Consider the following 20359-nt stretch of genomic DNA (forward strand, 5'->3'; position numbering starts at 1 on the left):
CTGGGCAACCTGTGCTACCCCACCCTCATTGTAAAAAACTTCATCCTTATATCTACTCTGTATCAACCTTTTTCAATTTCAAACCATTCCCTCAAGGCATCCTCCGGCCTTGCCTGGCACCCCAGCGATGAAGCGGGCCAGGCACCGCCAGACCCATGGGAGGATGTATCCTGTTCCCAAGGAGGAATAATTGGCAGGAGACTAGAGCAGAGGAGAAGGAAGCTCCAGTGATTCATAGGACGCACAGAGCGGTTTCATTTCCTTCCTGTTTTTCTTTCTCGCGTTCACCCAGGCTGTGGCTAATTCCTCTCTGTCTCCCCGTTGAAGTGCTGGTGCTGTAGTCCCGTGTGTCGCTGGGTTCCCTCGGGCAGCACTAACACCAGTCCTTTGTGGTCCCCTGCAGCTGCCCCGTGCCTCAGTGCTGGGGGCATTCCCACCGCCGACAGCCCCGTGGCTCCACTATTTCCACCCTTCCTGGCTCAGCTGTGTGCACTTTTGTGGCAGTGAGGAGAGCTCAGTGGAACTCTCTCTGCTACTCCCTCCGAGCTGCGGAGGTCACCCTCGGATCACCCCTCTTCTAGAAAACAAGAGTCTGCTCCTCTTTGAGCCTTTCTGAGCACGCGAGCTCCCGGCAGCCCTGTTCACCCATCCTCTCCAAAGGCTTTCAGGGAGAGGTCACCCGCCTCACCCAGAGCCATTCAAGAGTGACTCCGCTAATCCCTTCTGCGGAGCGGGTGAATCCGGGAGGCCAGCGGTGCCGGCAGCTCTCCAGGCAGGGAGGACTGGAGTTGTGTGTGGCTCTCCCCGTTCTTCCCCATGGATTTACTAGCCAAAGGGGGTGGCACAGCAGCACCCAGGATGCTCATCGGGCATCTCCCACCGCCCCGTGCGGTTTCCAGGAGAGTGTTGTTATCAGCAGTGTGATAAAGCCGGTAGGGGTTTAATGAGGTCACTGCAGTTTAATGTTACTGCAGTAATCTCTTTTGTTTTACTACATTAAAATATTTGTGGTGGAACGGTTGGACCACTGTAATGTGATATCGCTACCTTAATGTTATTGTTGCCATGGCAACACTAATGGCAGCTCAATAACATTATTGCAATTTAATCTTACGACGATAAAATTAAGGATAGAACAGTGAGACCTCGGCTCTGTAATGTTACTACAGTAACAGCATTGTTATCGTAACCGCGGGAGCGGAGTCAGCCCCTTGTAGCGTAACGTTGGTACCAGCGCTTTGTTGTTACTACAGGAACACGGAGCATCCGCCGAAAATCACAGCAGGGGATGAATGGGAGGAGACGTCACCGGTGCGCCGGTGCTACTGCTACCCGGGGGCTGTCAGCATGGGGAGGTCATGCTGTAATCCCGTCACTTATTCATCTAATTCCTCAATTGTGGTGTTTTTATCGGGGTCTGTCCTCTTCTCCCTCCGTTGCCGGAGCTCTTTGGAGCAGGTCTGTTGTTTTAGCGGCAGTAACTCTGCAGGGAAGGATTTAAAGCACTGCCTCCATCTAGTTCCAGATCCTTCTGCCTGGCGTTTTATAGCATGTGGCTGTTATGGAGTGATAACGTTTTATATTTATATGTCATCTTTCAATGTGAAGGATCCCGGCACAAGCTACAAATTACTGCCGTGCTGCAGGGCCAGGCAGACAACCCGGCACACGCAGCGTGCCAGAGGAGGGGTTTCATCCAAGGGCACTGATTCCTGTGCAAGTGAGAGTCTCCTTTGCCTAGAGGATTTATCCAGTCCCCAGACTTTGTGAGGTGGGGCACAGATCTTTGTGCACCGTAAGCCATGTACCCCAAGAAGCACCTGCCATCACTGGCATGGTTATGGACAAAATTCCCCTCTTTCCCAGCTGGCAGCATTGCATCAGGGCTGGAAGGGCAGAGGGGGGACAAGACGCTGTTGACATCTCTGTGCCATGCAGGGGCTCGCTGCAGTTTTCTCCAGCCTCCAGGGGAGGGAGGCAGAGCTGCTGATCTCTCCCCAGCATCGCGGAGCTTCCTCATCCTGCCCAGGCCCAGCGCTCCCAGGGACGCGCATTTGCCATGCCCAGGGATGCGTGCTTTTGGCCTAGGGGTGCACTCTTGCTGTGTCCAGGGATTCATGATTGTTGTGCCCAGGAATGAGTTCTTGCTGTGCTCAGGGATGTGCACTCTGTACCCGTGGATGAGGTTTGTTGTGCCCAGGGATGCAGGTGTGCCACGGTCAGGGAAGAACTCTTGTTGTCCCCAGGGATGTCTGCTTGCTGTTCCCGGGAATGCACAGTTGTCATGGCCAGGGATGCAGGTTTGCTCTGCCCAGGGATGTGTGCTTGCCGTGTCCAGGGATGCACACTTGCAACGCCCAGGGCTGCATCCTTACCATAGCCAGGATTGCACACTTGCTGTGCCACCACCCCTGCCAGCCAGGCTTAGTGCCCCAATTGCCCACTTGCCCACCTCAACTACTCACACCACTCCCTCTCCTCCTTGGCAGGCAGGAATTTTCCCTCTTCTTTGAGCCCTTGTGCTCACTCCCAGCTTCTCAGGTCTCCATCCCAGGCAGCTCTTTGGCACCTGAATTTGAGGGTGTTGCTGCCCACCCACGTTCCCCCAGCCCAGCCCCAGTGTGTGCCTGCTCAGCGCAGCAGCTGCTTGGCTCCCCTCATGCCTCAGCATTTGATCTCTCTCCATGGGTATTTGGATTCTGACCACCGCAGTAATTCCTTGTTTGTCCTTTAATAAAAGACCCGTGAGCTCCCCTTGACACCAGAGCTGGAATCGCTGGGACCTGAGGCATCCTGAGTGCCAGCTCTTTGTGGCAATCTGGTTCCACATCCATCCTGCCAACCCAGCTCCTCCGGGGGTTACTTGTTTGAAAACAAGAGCAGCAGCTCATCTCCCATTCACTGTTTTTCTCCATCATTTGCTTTATTAAATATTGATTTTCTGTTGCATTATTAAACCTTAAGTCCTGAGCATAAATTCAGAGTTGATACTTTAATCTGGCTCTTCTTTTTGGCCTTTAGAACTGATTTTTCTGGCCAGTCTCTCTGGAGGCGACTCCAGAAGCAAAAACCTGTTGCGGAGGCTTGGGGAGTCAGAGGATGAAGCAAAGGGCTCTTCCCAAGAGATTTTTGTCTGTTTGGTGTAGTCTTTGCCATGAAGGTGGCATCCATGGGGATCCTGGCCTGCGATCCTGCACAGACCTTGAGTGAAAGGAGGTTGGGGAGGAATCAGCCAATCTTTTTCAGGGAATTTTGTGCATTACTGGCTGCCGGAAGGATATAGCCCTCTCTTTTTCTGGTAGCACAGAGAGATTGCAATCTGGAATAGGAATTTAGCCTGGAGCCACTGCGTGGGCAGGGTGGCAGTGAGGCATCCAGCCCTCCACGTGCCTGGCTCTGCTCCCTAGGGTTTGCTGCCTTGCTCTGCCAAAATTGCCCTGCTTGGGAACAGGACTCCGCTGAGGAAAGGAGCCACAGATGGCAGTGCCTTGTCCTAAATGCCGTCCCAGCTCCTGGGCGGTGCAGCACAAATCTGTGCTTTTTTACCCTACAAATCCTCAGCAAAAGCAGAAATGGCCTTGGCCAAAGCTGCAGGCAAAGCCAGTGGAATGTGGGTGGGGAAGAGCCACCAACAAGCCAGGAGCAGTGCGAGTGGCCACCAGCATATCCCTGATAGCCACGGTGGGTAGCTCTGACCCCCATCGTGATCCCCGCTCTCCTTCAGTTTCCTATCGGAGAGCTGCACACTGCCAGCCACTGCCAAATCCCACACTGCCAGCAACCAGGTGTCTGAACATGCTTCCAGAGCCAAGAGAGCTCCACAGCCAAAAGGGAGGAGGGGAAAGCAGTGTGGCAGCACCAGCAGGTTCAAGAGGATAAAAAAAAAAAAATTAAGAAAATTAGAGAAGAAAAAAGGCAGAGGGAGGTTTGCAAATGGCTTTTGGATCCCCCATCCAAATGGGGCATGGAACCTGTGCCTGGCAGCTGCTGTGCTGAGCAGTGATTTAAAAGCAGGCTCCCAGTGGCAGGGAAAGAGGCAGAGGGGGAAGCAGATGTGAACACAATGCTGGAGATAAAGGAGAGGCCAAGGGAACAGCTGCCGAAAAGCTGCCTGGCCCTGCTGGCTCCGAGGGCTGGAGAACCTCCAGCAAATATCCCCAGGCTTGAGGACAGGCTGGGGAGAGGTCACTGGGAGAATAAAGGGGGGAACTGGGTGGAAAATGTGGGGTTTTCATACTGTTCTTGCTTGGGTTTTGAAGGAGAGGAGGAAGCCAGGAAGAAGGAGCTGCATTGAAACATTGGGAGAGTTGTGATTTTGTTTTCCTTTCTGTTCCGGTGATGCAATGGAGAAGAAAGAGATTTAGAAAGACAAGGAGAAGTGGGAAGTGGAGAACAAAAAGGCAAAGATCTTTGTAAAAGAGGTGGAAATGCGATTCTTCAAACAAGATACTGAAATGTGTTTCTGGTTTGGGTTTTCCGTGTCTGCTGTGAGACAGCAGTGAAACCCCTTTGTCCTGTCCCTCAGAAAGGAAGTGGATTTGTTCCTTAGTCCCTGACTGGAAGGGATCAGCACGGCTCCACTGGGTGCAGGGGACAGGGTGGGGAGGTCTTCTTGGGTCAATACCCTCATACAGAAGGAATTCTTCACTGTGAGGGTGGGAAGGCCCTGGCACAGGGTGCCCAGAGCAGCTGTGGCTGCCCCTGGATCCCTGGCAGTGTCCAAGGCCAGGTTGGACAGGGCTTGGAGCAGCCTGGGATGGTGCAAGGTGTCCCTGCCCATGGCACAGGGTGGCACTGGATGGGCTTTAAGGTCCCTTTCAACCCAAACCATTCCATGATTCTGGGATTTTTCATTTCTGGCTTACTGGTCCCAGTAGTAGAGATGCCCAAAAGATTTCAGCTCTTCTTTTTGGTAGCATCTTGTATAATTTCCTGGGTAGGATTTGGGATGAGGCAGGAGAGGCCACAGACTCCGTGCTGGTTTGCTATCCTATGTGAGGTGAGATGAACAGGTCACAATCCACCCTCCTCTCTGCCTGAGTCTCCCATCACTGAGCCCCCACAGCCAACAGACCCCCCAGTTTGTGCCCAGGGCTCTCCTTGCCTGGGCCAGCCTTGACACAAGGCATCAACAGAGATGTCTCCTCCATGGTTTGCCCTCCTTGTAATCCCTCCTCCTCGCAGCCAGCCCGAGAGCTTCAGCCTTTGATCCTCCTCCTCTTTTGCAAACACTTCTCTCCGCTTGTGAAATTAAATCTCTCTCACAGTGATTTCCTTCCCTATCTTTTATTTTTGGCCGGGTCTGTCTGAAATATTCTTTTTTCTTTTGCTCCTTCAGCAGCAGGGCTATATAATTGATGGCCTCGGCAAGCTTTCTGCGCTGAACATTAAACCCTTCCTGCCTTGGCTCCGACCGGAGTTCATTACTTTTTGAAAAGCTCTGTTGTCTGTTTGTGCTCAGATGATTGTTGTTGTGGAGGGGAGCATGTTGTCGGCACAGAGAGAGGAGGAGGGGTTGGATTTGGCCAGGGCTGCTTTGTAATCAAATCCCGCTCCCTTTAGCAAATTTTCGACTGGAAAAGGCCTCTTTTAGTAAAATCGAAATATAGTACCCTCCTGAAGCAGAAGCACAAAACTCAGGGGCAAAAGGTTGTCTGGCTCTTGGGGCAGTGGGAAAACACTGCTTTGCAATATCCCCCTGCTCAGCACTGGGCAGGAGGAAGCAAGGGCTGCTCCCATTACCACAGGCTGATTTCCTGGGACAGGCATTTATTACCACACCTCCTTTCCCAGTGAACCTGCTGTGGTCATTCCTTCCAAGCTTCTGTATCCCAGGAGCTGCCCTGGGACAGATGAGCCCATGCAGTGCTGGCAGGGTCCCTCCAGCACCGTGGTGTCCTTACCTTGGAGCTGGGGGTCACTCTGTGTGTGTGTTTTCACATCATGAAGATCCTTTCTGCACTTTTTGGCCTTTCCTGGCAAGACAGAGCGGTGATTTCCGTGCTTTGCCCTATGCTGACGGCGCTCCTGGCTCCCCGTCTACCTCCGTGAGCTTTCCACACTTAAAACACAGCAAGGCTGAGGTGATTACAAGGATTGGAGATGCAGTGGCATTTCCTGCCAACAAGTAATTGATTTATTAAAGACATTACAATACATTCATGGTTGAGCGTAAGGGTTTCCTTTGAACTCGCTCAGAAATCCGAGGGGATTGTGCCTGTTTGCGAGGACCGCGGGCAGAATAAATCTGGGTTCCCCCATCGCCTCCCCCCTGCGCCACCACAATTTCATTTCCCTTTGACTGGCGCGAGTAAATATCACAGCTCGACAACTCCAGTCCAGTGACTGGTGTGATCCAATTTAATAGCATTTAAAAATTCAAAGTGATTGTTAGCCAAATGGAAATGTAAGATTTCATACCCAGCCTGCCTTGGGGAGGAAAGGGAGAATTAGGGAGGGTGCGGGGGATGTAGACAAATGGACTAGATAAAAAATAATGGAAAGTAACTTAATTAAGAGGCTCGAGTCAAGTTAAAAACAGTAATGATTTTGAATCGGAGAACCACAGGTATTAAAAATGAAAGGGGAAGAGGAAAGAAAGGAAAGGAGAGTGCGGATAAAAAGCCTCCAAAATGCTTAAATGGGAGGAAAAAGAGGCATAGGAAGAATGGGGTAAAAATATTCCTTCCATGTAAAGCAGGAGCACATGGGGAATAGACGGTGCTGGTGATGAGGCTGGGCATTAGGAAGACAAATAGGGAAATTAAGGATGCTCTGGCAGGGATAATTCCCTGTGGCTTTTCTGGCACTCTCGGAAGCATGAGTGTGGCCGAGAAGAAGGCTCGAGGGCTTTGTTTAGGAGAAAGAGGAAATGAAGGAGCATTCCTAATGGGAAAGGAGAGCAGCCCCCGCGTTCTCCAGGCGCAGCGCTATCCTTCCCTTGTGGGAGCATCGCTCCCTCCTTTTCCTTCGTTTTTAGCTCTGTCGTATGTTGCTTGTTGGGGATTGGAGTTTTAATTGCCCCTCTGTGTACAGGGAGGTACGGCTGTGTCTCAGTGGCCCGATCACTGATTTTTAACCGTGGAGCTCTCATTCAGTGCAGCCCAATGGAAATACCTGCCCTGGCAGCCACCCTCATTCTCCTTGTGCCTTTTTTCCAAGGTTTTCCAAGCTCCACAGAGCCTGAAAGGCTGGTGCTGCAGAGCATGGATCCGAACAGGCACTTCTGGCCCATTTGATCTTTGGGTCTCATTTCTCCATCTGTAAAGTGGGAGTAATAATGCTCCTTTATCTCCCAGGGTGTTTTGACGATAGGGATAAACCACATTTGAAGGTGTGGGAACGACAGTGAGCATCATCCCGCAGACTCTTAATCGTCGGTATTTGTGCTCCTGCTTGTTCCTGGCAGCTTTGGCTTAGCTTTGGGTTGGTTCCCCTGGACTTGGGGCAGTTGTGAGTTAGCCTAGAAATGTGCCTTGGGATAGGATGAGGACCAGAAGTATTTCATTGGAAGGGTGAGGAAGGCTGGGGGGCTCTTGGAGCCCAAGAAGGAGAGCCTGAAAAAGCAGGGATGTAAAGAAACGACTAAGAGGAGTAAGGAATGGATCAGGGCATCTTTGGGAAGGTGGACTTGCCTCTGTTGGAGTGATGGATGTGTTCCCATGGGGATAGGAGGAGTGGCAGCGTATGGAGGCACGGATCACCTCACCTCTGCTTCATTTGATACTGCTGGACCTTGCTGACCTCCCACCTCATGAGCTTTGTTCTCCCACTTCACAAGCTTTGCTCTCCCACTCTGTTCTCCCAGACAAACAGAGTCTGGTCATAAGTAGCAGCCTCCAGACCACCTAATCAGACAATAGCAGGGCTGTGCTCCCTGCCTGATCCATTAATTTTTAACTGGAGTGAAAGGCAAAGACAGGAAGAAGCCCAAGCAGAAGGAAAAGCCCTGTCTGGAGCACAAGGGGTACCTGGAAGAGCTGGAGCTCGGGAAGGATGGGAGGAAAGGGGACAGGCAGTGATGGCAATGGAGGCATGTAAATAGATAAATGAGGCACAAAGGGCATGGATAGACTCAGAAGATCCAAATAACTCAATCAAAACTTGAGGCTTTCCCTTGGTTCTACGTTAACACCACCGACCTCGATGCTTTTTGAAGTAAAGCCACTGGGTCCAGCGTGGCATTTTGGGAAGCACAGCTCATCCTCCTGCGAGGGCGGGCAGGCTGTGTGCTCCGCCTGGGCACGGGCTGGCGGCTCCTCGAATTAGCTGAGTGTCAGTGTGGAAGTGTAATCACAAACACTTACTTTGTGCTCCAGCCCAGGGAGAGGGAGCACGAGAGCGAGAGCGCCGAGATAAGAACAAATATGCAAGAGCATAGTGTGTTTTTAATGGAAGGGAGATTTATTTCTCTCTGTGTCTTTTTAAGCCTCCAGATAGATCATAAAATACCCAGCCCAACCCACACACAACCTGTCTGCCTGAAATAGCCGAAATGTAATTTAAAGAGCATCATTTTAACTAATACTTCACTTCAGAGACACCTGCCCTATATTCATTGGAGATGCAGGCTGCATTAGAGCATCTGATTTATCTTTGGAAAGGATGTTTGAGCTCCTTTGTTCCTGTCAGGTCCCTTTTGAGGAGTAAAGTGGCACAGGGGCGGTTTGGCGAGCTCAGCCCTTGGCGTGATGCCCACTCTGCAGGGACATAGAGCTGGAGGGGACAGGGAGAGCCCCTCCTGCTCTCCAGGAGCAGAGCAGGGAGCAGGAGGGTGGGGCATGGCCACTCTGGCTGGCTGGGGGGAGGGGAGCTGGGGGTTTGAGCAGAATTTAGCAGGACAGCATGGGCTGATGGACCAGATGAGCAATACTGTGGATATTTGTTGTCTGTTGGAACAGGAGACTCCAGGCTGACTGGGATGGGCTATTTGCAGGTACCTCCACTTGAGACACATGTCTTAAACTAGGTCTGTGCATCTGTCCCCATGGAGAAATGCTCCCACCTCCAGTTCCTGTGGCCACAGGCTCTGGGTATCTTATAATTTCATAAGTTGTTGTCTTTTTAATGAGCCTGCAAGGATGAGAAATTCTTGTCATTATGTTGATGGAGGGATGAGACCCAATGAGACTGAGGGTTTTGCCAGGAGCACTCTGGCGGAGCCAGCATCCATCCATCCTTCTCTGCACTTATTGACCCACAGCAAGGAGGCTTTTCTATCATTAAAAATAAAGGAAATTCCACAAATCATGATTTTTCTCCCAGGGCATGACCTGCTGCAGGGAAGGATCCCTTGTTGGCCCAGGTCCCAGGCTGGTCCTACCCAGCCCGAGCTGGGGGACAGCTCTCGAGGACGAGGGAGTGTAGGGATGAGTGTGAGGAAAGACAGGGAGAGGAGAGCTGCTCTGAAATCCCTCGCTCGCCCTTTCTGATCTGAAGTTCACTTGTAATATTTTCCCCGACTCGGGTTGCTAATGCGTTTTGTTCTCCAGAGTGTGCGTGGCCCGGCTTCCCGCGCAGCCTTTAATTAGTTTCTGGATGATGACATCTCCGCCGAGAATCATCTCGTCTTGTCCCTCCGATCTCGGGGGGAGATAAAGGAATCTAATAAAGACATTCAGCATTTCGAGGTGATGGGTTTGACAAGCTTTGTATTAACCACAAGTCGTGTTCCAACTTTCTGGGGTGCTGTCGGCACGCTCTGGCTCGTCCCCACACAGGGATTTTCCCAAGGGTCGATGGAGACTTCAATGGTACCCCGTGGGATGAGAGGAGCTGGGGACCCTGCATCCCCTGAGCAGGGTGTGACAGTCACTGTCACTTTGATGGTCACTGTGGAGGCAGTCGTGAGAGAGGCTGTCGTGCCTTGAGGAGAGGTGTCAATAATGCTGGAAAAATGATGCAGGTGTCTTAAAGATTCGAGAGCCTTCAATTTTCTGCCTTTCATGAGGCATTGCTTGGCTTGCAGGGGGAATCCCAGGTGGCTCGGGGTGCAAAAACTGGAAACTAGATCCGTGCAGCGTGTGTGGAGTTGAAAATGAGATCTGTCTAGACAGGGAGCTGAACTGCCAAACACTCCTTGTTTGGCTGCATTTCTTCATGGATAATAATGGAAAAACTTTGCTTTTATATCTTTCTTCTTGTTTTCTTTTCACTCAGCATCATTACACTCATTTTAAAGAAGGCAATGAAGTCCAGAGCAGTGCTACATTTTCTTTCAGGCATTGGTACATGAACGCAGAACTCTCCCAAACCTGAGGGAGGGATTCTGCCTCCTCTTAAAGCTGCTCATTAATAGCCATGCAAGGCAACTCTGATTTGATTCCCCACAGGTGCAGGGCTTGGTGTCAGGTGTTTTCTTCCTTTCTGTGGTAGGAAAAATCATGCAGGTCCCTTCAGAGTCTTGAAAGCGGGGCAGTGAATCTAATGAGGCAGCACCCTGACTCCTGAGGGAGCTGCTCTTGATCCAGGTTGGTGACCTGGACCCATCCAGAAATCAGGGAAAATCCTTGTGCCTGAGACCCGACTCTCATATTGTGCCACATTTGTTGTGGTGTATCCCTTGTTGATTGCAGCAGTAGTGCTGATTTATGCTGTCGTAAGTGGAATCAGATTGGGCTCCCTTTTGGCACTTAGCTATAAAGTTTGCCTGCAGAAACCCTGCTGTTTATGCGGTGAATTATACCCGCGTTCACAAATACTTTACTAATGAATGATTGGGAACGTCTTGTTTCCCCCTCCTCCTCTGAGTTATTATGATGCTGTGCTGTATAACCTGCTGCAGAGACGGGCGTAAAAAATCTCGTGTCCTCCAAGCTTCCCTGCAACAGGAGCCGTTACCTGTTTGGGAAATCATTTAGACACATTTCGGTGCTGTATGACACATCTCATTACGCCTCGCTTTAGAACGAGCTATTGTCATTAGTTATTTATTAATTGCTTATTAAGGTCGTTATGTATGTCCTCTTTGTTTCCAGCCTTCTTTCTTCGTGGCTTTGGCTGCTGCCAGATTTGTGAAGAGAGGGATCAACCCCTCGGCAAAGCTGTGCTGAACCTGGGAAGGGGGTGGTGCTGCCATCCCAGGGTCCAGGCAGCCCTGGGGAACAGGGCAGGCACCCACATGGGGTTTGTGTACAAACCTTTGTGACTGAGCAGGCTCTGAGGCTGTGTTTGCCCTTTCTCACACCTTTGGACAGGCTCAAAACAGCTCCTGAGCGGGGCTGATATGATGGAAGGATATGACCGCAGGATGAAGCCCTCTCTGCTTTTCTCTTAACTATAATTGTGTTAGAGCAGCACAAACTGATTTCAAAGCCCATTATAATACACCTGTAATTGAAGGCGCAGGGCTCTCAATTTGCTCCCTGAAGGCAGAAAGCTTTGGAACACAAAAGAGGGAGGAGGCACCATGGAGGTGCCTGGCACTGTGGCAGCCAGCACTTCCCCTTCTCCTGACCTGGCAGCTACAAAGTGCTCTGGTTACAACCTGGAGGAGTCCTGGAGCCGCATGTTGGCGTCCCTGCCCTTGGCAGACCCTGGCTGCCTTTGTCAGACTCTGGCTGCCTTTGGCAGACCCTGTGTTGCCAGAGGGTGGGCTCGGTTTGACTCACAGCATTGCTGCGAGCAGGGATAGGACACCCCTCACCGAATCCCAGAGGCAGGACCCGTGGCAGCAAACTCCGTGAAACACAGGGAAGTCTGTGTGTGACAGAAGTAGGAAGCTGTTATGAAAAGCAGGAGCAGCGTCAGGCTGATGCTCAGGAAGCTGCCAGTGCGCATCACAGATAACCCGCAGAATGCAAGTCTGACTCTCCCTCTTTTTCTTTCTTCCAGACACTTTTATAGTTGTTCTTTGTTGTTTGCTTTGATCTGGAGCAGATGTTGCTCCTGCTGGAAGATGGACATTTGCATGTTTTATGAAGGGGAAGCAGGGCTGGGCTTATCAGGAGAGCCTGCTCGCTCCCAGGCTGTGCCAGGGGCTGAGACCCCTTGGCTGGGACAAGCACTTGCTCTGCCTCACTCCCACACCAGAAGGCGTTTGCTGGTCTGGGAAGGTCACAGCTGTATTTCTGCACTTCTTGCTTGGCTCTCAAAAGTGGGTGGAAAGGGGGTGGTTAAGGCAAAAAAAATGCGACTTTCCTTGAAGAAGGAATAAGCAACTTGGTGCAGCTCATTTGAAATCCCCTTGCCAGTCTGAGGTGGAGAGGTTGTTCCAGATGCACCCTCCAGTCAGCCTGGCTGAAATTTGGGGTGCCGGGGTGTCAGGAGACAGGTGGGGTCAGGGAGAGGAAAGCCCAGGCAAGCAGCACAGTCAGCGCGTGCCCGGAAGGTGGGTGGGGAGGTGATGACGATGGAGATGGAGGTGGCAGGGCCTGAGCAAAGAGGCAAAGCTGGGGATGTTTATGCAGTTTGGGATGAGCCATAAAAGGCAGCTGAAGGAATAATCAGGGAAGGCATCAGTCCTGCAACAAGTGCCATGGGAGAGGCGGCAGAGGGGGTGGCAGAAAAGCCAGGGGAGTCCCAGCACATTCCCAGGATGTGAAGATCTGTGTGCAGCGCTGTCGTGGGATACAGGCAGGGGATCCATGAGCTGCGCACCTGTGCTGGCTCGGGAGCGGGTGTTTGGAGGTGAAAGCAGTGCAGGGATATCATCTGTGCCAGTGGCAGGAGGGCGTCTGTGCGCCAGGGAATAGATGTGTGTCGGCAAGCACATATGCTTGGATCTGGAAAGACATCTATCACCTGACTGAACACCCTCGAATGTGGAGCTCACCATATGCTTTGGTTAAATATTTAAGCAAGCTGCTTTCTGTCCTGGGGACTCTTGTTTGCGAGCGGGCACCGCGTTGGGGCAAACTGGGGGCATGCCCTGGGCACCTGCAGGCCCCTGAGAGCACCCAGAGACCTTCCCCAGAACCGTGACAAGGATGGAGGGGGGAAAAAAGAAGAAGTTGGATCAATAAAGCACCAGCCTGCCTCTGGGGAAATCTGTGCTGTGTCACTGGAGCAGCTTGGCCAACGCTGCCATGTTTAATCACTTCCGAGCAAGAGAGATGCTGAACACAAAAGGACTGCCCGCAAGGAGAGGGTTCCCGCCTGGGAAGCCTGCATTTACTTAGCTTTATTTATTCATTCGTTCCCAAAGGGGCACAGCTCCATCTGCGTCCTCCTTTCGGCACAGGAAATGTCTCCTCTGCCCCACTGCTGCAGAAATGCCAAGTGCTGGTGAAAGTCCTTTAGTGCAGCGGGAATGGAAGCACCGGCGACTGTTAAGTAATATTAAATATATGCTTGGATCATTTATTTATTAAGATTTCCCTCCCCGGTCTGGTAAAAGCCTTACAACACACCTGTTGAGCCTCCAGAAAGGCATTTGGAATAGTTTGTGTGGTTAAATATTCAAATATTTAATTAGCATACAATAACCACCGTGTTAAATCCAACCACTGCATAGACAATTCCAGACTTAGTTAACAGCTTCAGTGACGTTTCTCTGGTTTGCTTCCCAGATGTTCCTGCCTCCTCTCATTCCAGATGGGACGCAGTAAATTGCATCTCCCCTCAAAGTGTCCTGAGCTTGCCAGAGTATGGTGAACTTTTTCCCTGGTGCATGAGCAGTTCGAGCTGCTTTTTATAGAATTATGGAAAGGTTTGGGTTGAAAGAGACCTTAAAGACCCTCTAGTTCCACCCCTGCCATGTGCAGCGACACCTCCCACTATCCCAGGTTGCTCAGAGTCCCATCCAACCTGGCCTTGGACACTTGCAGGGATCCAGGGGCTGCCACAGCTTCTGTGGGCACCCTGTGCCAGGTCCTGCCCACCCTCATTGTAGAAAACTTCTTATACCTGTTCTAAATCAACCCTCCCCAGGTTAAAGCCATTCCCCTGTGTCCTATCAATCAAACCCAAGTTTAAGTTGTTTTAATTATGTTTTACAACCTGGTCAGTTGATTTTTGTCTCTCGCCTGGGTGGGTGCAAATGTGTCTGTGCAGTCCCAGAGCAGCAGTGTAAAGTCTGGCTTGTTTTTTTTAAAGCCTCTGCAAAACAAGCTGAATTGGGTCGATGTGGATTCAGCAGTTAAAAACATCAGAAAGGTTCCTCTGTGATGCAGCAAACAGTGCTTTAAAGATGATGGATACTGCTTTAGTTTGCCTGGGACTTAGAGCTGGAAGCTCTTGCTGCTTCCCAGGCAAAGGTGGGCGATCACTGCGCCTCCGCTTGGCTCTTCCCACCTCTCCAAAATGACAGTGGTAATACCCCCTTGGCCTATTTTTGTTGTCCAGAGCATCAGCTCTGTGTTTTTAGAGCACGCATGGATTTCTCGGCTGACAGTCCCAGCCTCACCAGGAACACAGCGGGGCAATCATAACGACGTTGTAACTAATTGCATCTCCTCAATGGAGCTGGCCATGGGCAGAGCATTCCCAGCTCTGAGTGGTCCCACGAGGAATGTGCTGTCCCCTTGCTGGCACTGAAGTTTATTAATATTTCTTTAGGTGTTGTCTTTGTGGCCTCCACTGTCCTGCCCCAGAGCCCCCTCTGTTTGGGAGCAGCTGATCCAGAGCTGTTCTCCAGTGCATGATTAGCAGATTAGCCATCATGCCCAGAGCAGCAAAAAAATGAACTCACAGCAGCCCTTCAAAACAGAGAATAATTCATTACCCACCTTGATTTCCACTTAAAATGTACTTTAACTACACTTCCAACTACAAACCCTAAATCACCATCATGTTCACAAAAAATCCATCATTTTTTATTTTATTGCACGGCACTGGCATGACATAATCCCTTCCAGAGCGTCTTGGAGTGCTTTACGGATCAATAAATTACTTACCTGCACAGCAGAGGCATTGCGTGCAAGGCCATTGCAGTCATTCCGGCTTGGCGCAGCCCTGGAAGGTGTGGGAGGCGGGGAGAGGCAGGGAAGGGAGGCTCAGGAGTGGGGTCCAAGTCAGGAATTGGGGTGTTGGGCTGCAGCTCCGAGTGGAGTGATGAGCAGGGCTCTCCCAGGAAGGGTGGAAGGCGCAGGTGAGTCGTGACTCTCCTGCAAAGCACTGCAGCAGGGTGCCAGTCCCTGCTGGGCTCCGGAGAAAGCCTGGAAATAAACCCAGGAAGGTGACAGTCTTTATCACGTTCTGCAGGCGCAGGCTGATAACAGCAGCCAATGCTTTTCCCTCATGCATCCCCACCGTTGATCTCCCAGAACCTCCAGCCCTCCCCGGCAGCCACATCATGTCCTGTGCTCATGTAGCAGCAGGAGCTGAGTGCTCCCTGCTTGCTCTTCATCCCTTCCCAGCCCCTTCCTCATCACCCCCGTCCTGTACCTGTGTCCCCTCCGGGGTCTGGACCCTCTGTGACCCACTCCTGAGTGCTTGGGGTGGCAGTGCCAATGCAGCGGGATGGCTTTCATCCCCATGGAATTTCCCTTCCTTTGCATGGTGGTCAACCTTAGAGGCTCCTCAGCAGACTCTGTCTTCATGCCCAGCTCGTCTTGGTGCTCCTGTGGTTACAAGGGCCGGGCAGAGAGCCTGCACAGCTGCAGGAAAAGCTGCAGGAGTTTGAAGGGGTGAATGGTGTTTTCTCAGGACGATGCAGCTCTGCTGGGAAGGGTTTGTCACAGCTAAGAGGGCACAAGGAATGCTGGAAGTGGGGTGGGAAGAAATACTGTCTCTCACACCACAGAGGTGCTGAGGAGGAGCTTCTCGAGCCTCCCTAAAATGATTGAATTCCCTCCGGCTACAGTTTCTTCCCACTTCAGCTGTATTTTCTCTGCCCCCTCTTTTCCCTGTTTGTTCCTGCCAAGTCAGATGAGACTGATGGGCTACTGCATAGATTGTCAAAGTGGAGGCAGGATGGAAATTCAGCCTGCTTCACCCACAGTTTAAGATTTGAGTTGAAGCAGAACCAATTTCATTTTCCTTCTCCTCTTTGTGTCATTGCAGTGTCTCCAAAAATCACCGAGATCTCTTCCGACATCTCCATCAACGAGGGCGGCAACGTCAGCCTCACCTGCATAGCCACGGGCAGGCCAGACCCAACAATCACCTGGAGACACATCTCACCCAAAGGTAAGAACCAAACATTACCAGAAATATTTTGGGAAGGGCACAGCACTCTTTGTGAGTGGCTGGGGAGGGGTTGGTGCCTCATTCACGTGCCAAGAGAAGGTGAAATGCACCAAAAAGATGTGACTTAAACAGGACTTGGTGACTTTGGTGGAGGAACACCCATCTTGGTGGTCTGAAGAGGAGCTGATGGTTTTGGTCCTGTGGAGGACTGGCTGTAGGTGCCAGGTTGGGGTTGTCGTGCTTGGAGATTAATGGAATCAGGGAATGTTCTCAGTTGGAAGGGACACACAAAGATCATGGAGCTCCTGCATGGGCCACTTGCTCTGCACATTGAACGTGCTTGTCTGGCCATGTTTTGAAAATTTTTCCGGCAATTCATACAGGTTGCTTCAAAGGATGATTGTAAATAGTGCAAATGAGCAGGAAAACACATGAAGCATTAATTGGTGGCCTTGTTAATTGGTAAGCAAACCTTCAGCAGAACTGTGTGGGTGTGACTGCTGGGAAGCAAATTCCCAGGCGTTCAGGACCGTATAATTTCAACCCCCTTTCCCAGCTGCTTTTTGGCATTTGCTTTGCATTTTGCTGCTCTGTTATTCCCAGGTGGCTGCGAGGTTCTCGTGGGTGAGCCGGGGGTGAGATCTGGAGGCTCTGGGTGGGATGAGCCGTGCGGCCAAGCGGCAATGCCTGGCTGTGATCCTCTGATCCTGTCTAAGCTCTTCAGTTCCACCTCAGAGTTGTGTTTCCCCTGAGGTTTTACCAACGTGGGCTGTTGTTCCAGACAACTGCCTCAAGCTCTCCTCGGGGACGCCCGGCCAGGCTGCCCGGCAGCCGAAGGAGCCGGTGCAGGGGCAGCAGTGACGGATGGCGCCGTGGCTGCTCTCCCTGCTCAGCTCCTGACAAGGGCTGCGGTGTCTCGCTGCAGCTCCATTGATTTTTTGCTATTTGTCTGCTCTGGAGCGGACGGCTGGGCCAGATCCATCACTCTCCAAAGCCCAGGCAGAGCGAGCTGAGTCGGCGGCATCTCAGCCCCTTCCTTTGACAGGAGCCTCTACAAACCATTCCCCCTGAGCACATGTTGGCTTATCCACTGCAGGTGGCCTTGCTTCCGAGCTGGTGGCTTTGGTCAGGGTCTGTGCATGGATCCACGTGCTCCTCTCCATCCCTGAACGGCTCTCTGTGGAATCAAAGTTGCTGTCACTGTGTGTCGCCATCGGGCAGCATTTATGGTCGAGGCAGTCCATGTGTTCCCACCTTGAAGCCTTGTCTTCCTGCTCTTCCCCTTGTCTACCCTGACAACATGTTTTTGTTTTGCTCAGCCTCCTCAGCACCTGTTTTACACAGGCATCTTGTTTTCCCACGGCCTCACTCTCCTTCCCACATCCCCTCCTGCTCCCCAGAACCCTTGTCTCCCACTCCTGTGCCCCTTGCTGCCTTCTCCCACGTGCCATCCATCCTCTCCTAACCAGGCTCCCAGCTCCTGATGCCTCTGTCTTTCACAAGGGCTATTTTCTGTGTTTGCTGCCATCCAGCAGGTTTTGTTCCCCAGGGAATCTTTACCTGCGCTTGAACCAGATGTTTCCATTTTACTTAGGACTTAGCTGCTATGGAAACTGAGGATGCACCAGGAGAGGAAGAGTGAGCTAATCAGAAATTACCTGTGGCGCCGTGTAATTTGCAGCAGCAGCTCTTTCCTGATTTTGGCCATGATTAGGCATTCTGCTTTCAAAACTCAAAGGGAACAAATGATCACAGAGATTTACCAGAGCCTGGCCTCCTGCTGATGGAGGGTGATGAGCACAGAGGTGGCCCAGGACAACTTCCATGGTTGCCCATCTCTGTGGGCAGCTCCTCTGTTTCTAGGTCTGCCAAGCCACCAAGGGAAACCTCTACTTCTGCATTTTGCATTCACCACACACAGCAAAGATGAAGCTCGGGAGCGTGAGAACTGAAATGAGAGCTAGGGAAGATGCGTAGAGGTGCTGTAGCAGGTGTTGGGATGGTATCCCTTTTCCTAGTAGGATATATTCTAATTTGGAGAGCCAGGGGCAAGCAAAACCCAAAGCTTGCTGCTGGCCCCTCTTGGCTGCTGTTCTGCTGCTCATCCCATGGGAAGTCGTGAGCGAGCCGCCTCCTGTTTCTTCTCACCGTCTTCCTCCATGTCGCTTGAAGTGGTGGAGAAAAGGGGTGATGGAGAATTGTTTGAGAGAATGCTGGTGCATAATTTAAGGGTTTACACAGAGGGTGGGGAAGTGGCTCTCAGCGGTGCTGTTTGGGACAGGCTGTGCCAGTGCTGTGTGTGCCAGGCACGGCCACACCAGGAGCTGAAGGACCGGTGCTTGTGCTGACACTGGGGAGTGCTGCTCTGTGCAAAAGCGCGTCACAGGTTTTATGATTTCCTTGGCACCTGCGAGCACACTGTGCACCTCTTGGTGGGAAATGGAGCAAATAAGAGCGTTTGCTCACCAGGGAGTGCATGGGCAGGCCCTTCAGAGAATTTACACTGAGAGCAGCCCAGCTCCCCAGTGACTGATCTCATTCAAGACCCTTTTCCAGCCACTCCAGGCTCCCCTGACCTCTGGGCTGTTCAGTCTCTGCTCTGATGAATTTGCATTCAGTGGCTTGGGCTGGTAAACTCTGCTGAATTTTCCTGTTTGCAGCTGTTGCTGTGTTCTAGGAGCCGTTCAGCACATTCTGGAGGCTCTGTTTGCTTTAGGGGCTGGGGGAGTTCCTGCAGCTGGGATGAGGACAACATGTTCATGGTATAACTCAAGAGCTGAGTGAACCTGAGCAAGAGAGTTTTCTACTTCTGATTTCATGAATCACAGGGGTGCTGGCCCCCTTGGTGCCTCCATCAGTTCTCAGAGCCTTGGTCTTACCTGTGCCCATCCTCATCCTCCTGCATGAGCAAAAGCAGGCTGCTGGCTCTGGAGAAGTGCTTTGTGAACCTGTGGCCAGTCCAGTTAAGGTGTGATACAGCCTGTCTTCTGTCCCTCTGCCTCACTCCTCTCTGTCCTATTTTATTTCTCCTACCAGTAAGGCTGTTTTAACTCACTGTTAATGCAGCTGAACAGATTGAGGTAGAAAAAGAAGTGAAGCTGCTGGAGTCACACCTTCTTCTGCCTCAGCAGAGGAGGCTTAACATCTTTGAAGCTCTGTCCTGGGCTTGGATGCTCCAACTGGCACCACAAGTGCCAGCGGAGCTGCCAGGCACTGGGGCTTCAAAACTCAGCTCTCTGAAACCACAGCGAGGTGCCAAACTCCGGCATGGGATGGGGCAGCTCCATCCCTTCTTGGCACCCCTGTGGGGCCCAGACCCTTGGGATGGCAATTAAGAGAGGCATCTTCAGCAGGGTGAAGGGAGGGAGCAGGCAGAGAGGGAGAGAACGATGTAGATAACAGTGGCCTGGATGTAACACCCATGGTGAAGGCAGCAGTATGTGCCTGGAGGAGGTGGAAGTTGCGGAGACTTGGACTCAGGGGTCTGAAGGGCAGCGCTGTGTGTGCCCATAAACATCCATTTTGCACCCTTAGGTGCTGAGCATGTCTGGGTTTCCGAGGCTTTGGCTGGATTACAGTCCCCAGCCTCGCGGTGCTGATGCTGTCTGTAAACTGTGGCGAGGTTGTCTAGTTAATAGCCTGGTTTTGGTCACTCAGGTGTTTCCATAGTTACTGGGCTTTTTATTTATTTTTGGGGGGTAGTTGATGTTGTCATGGCAATTGTTGTATTGTCAGGAGAGTTTTCATCTCTCGGTGGCTGAAGGCTGGGATTTCTTGTCTAGGAAAAAGCACAGCATCCTGGGCCACCAGCTCAGAGTGATGCCAAGGCACTGGCAGAGAGAGTGGCACCATGTTGAGCTATCCAGGGGATATTTATCCATGCTGCAGACACATGACTCGTCATGCCTCCCATTAAGCTTGGGAAATGTGCCAAGGAATTGAAGTGAGGGATCTTCCAGGAGGGATGAAGGCTCGGCAGCCTCTGTCCCAGGAGGAGCAGGCACAGCTTAGCAGTAATGATGAGGAAGGCTCTGTGGGCAGGCAAGTGGGGTTATTGTGCCATGACAGGGCCAGGGGCACAAGGAAAGGGTATAAAACTGGGGGTGCGTGTGTGGATCCCTCCACTGGCTCATCCAGCACTGCTCTGCCACACACAGACATCCTGAGCCAGAGGCTGCATCCAAGTCGTCATCCTTAATGACCTTGATGGACTTTTCTGCCATGGTTTTGCCTAATTGCTTTTTGATTTTTGCTGTAGTGTGATGGATTCTGGTGTGAGGCTCAAGACAAC

The 20359-nt window shown here is 51.7% G+C and overlaps 1 protein-coding gene across 2 annotated transcripts in view; it reads left to right on the forward strand.

Annotated features, from left to right (window-relative positions):
- Nucleotides 1–20359, forward strand: part of LOC309582109 (protein CEPU-1) — a gene marked incomplete at both ends in the record, with an annotated part of 353179 nt that overhangs the window by 310720 nt on the left and 22100 nt on the right. For both annotated transcript variants that reach the window (XM_082297124.1, XM_082297123.1), the window contains one exon: nucleotides 15943–16068. In XM_082297124.1, the coding sequence (XP_082153250.1) occupies nucleotides 15943–16068 (126 nt within the window). The remainder of the gene's footprint in view (nucleotides 1–15942; nucleotides 16069–20359) is intronic.

Source organism: Coloeus monedula (assembly GCF_965178545.1).
Source record: "Coloeus monedula genome assembly, chromosome: 25".
Lineage (NCBI taxonomy): Eukaryota > Metazoa > Chordata > Aves > Passeriformes > Corvidae > Coloeus > Coloeus monedula.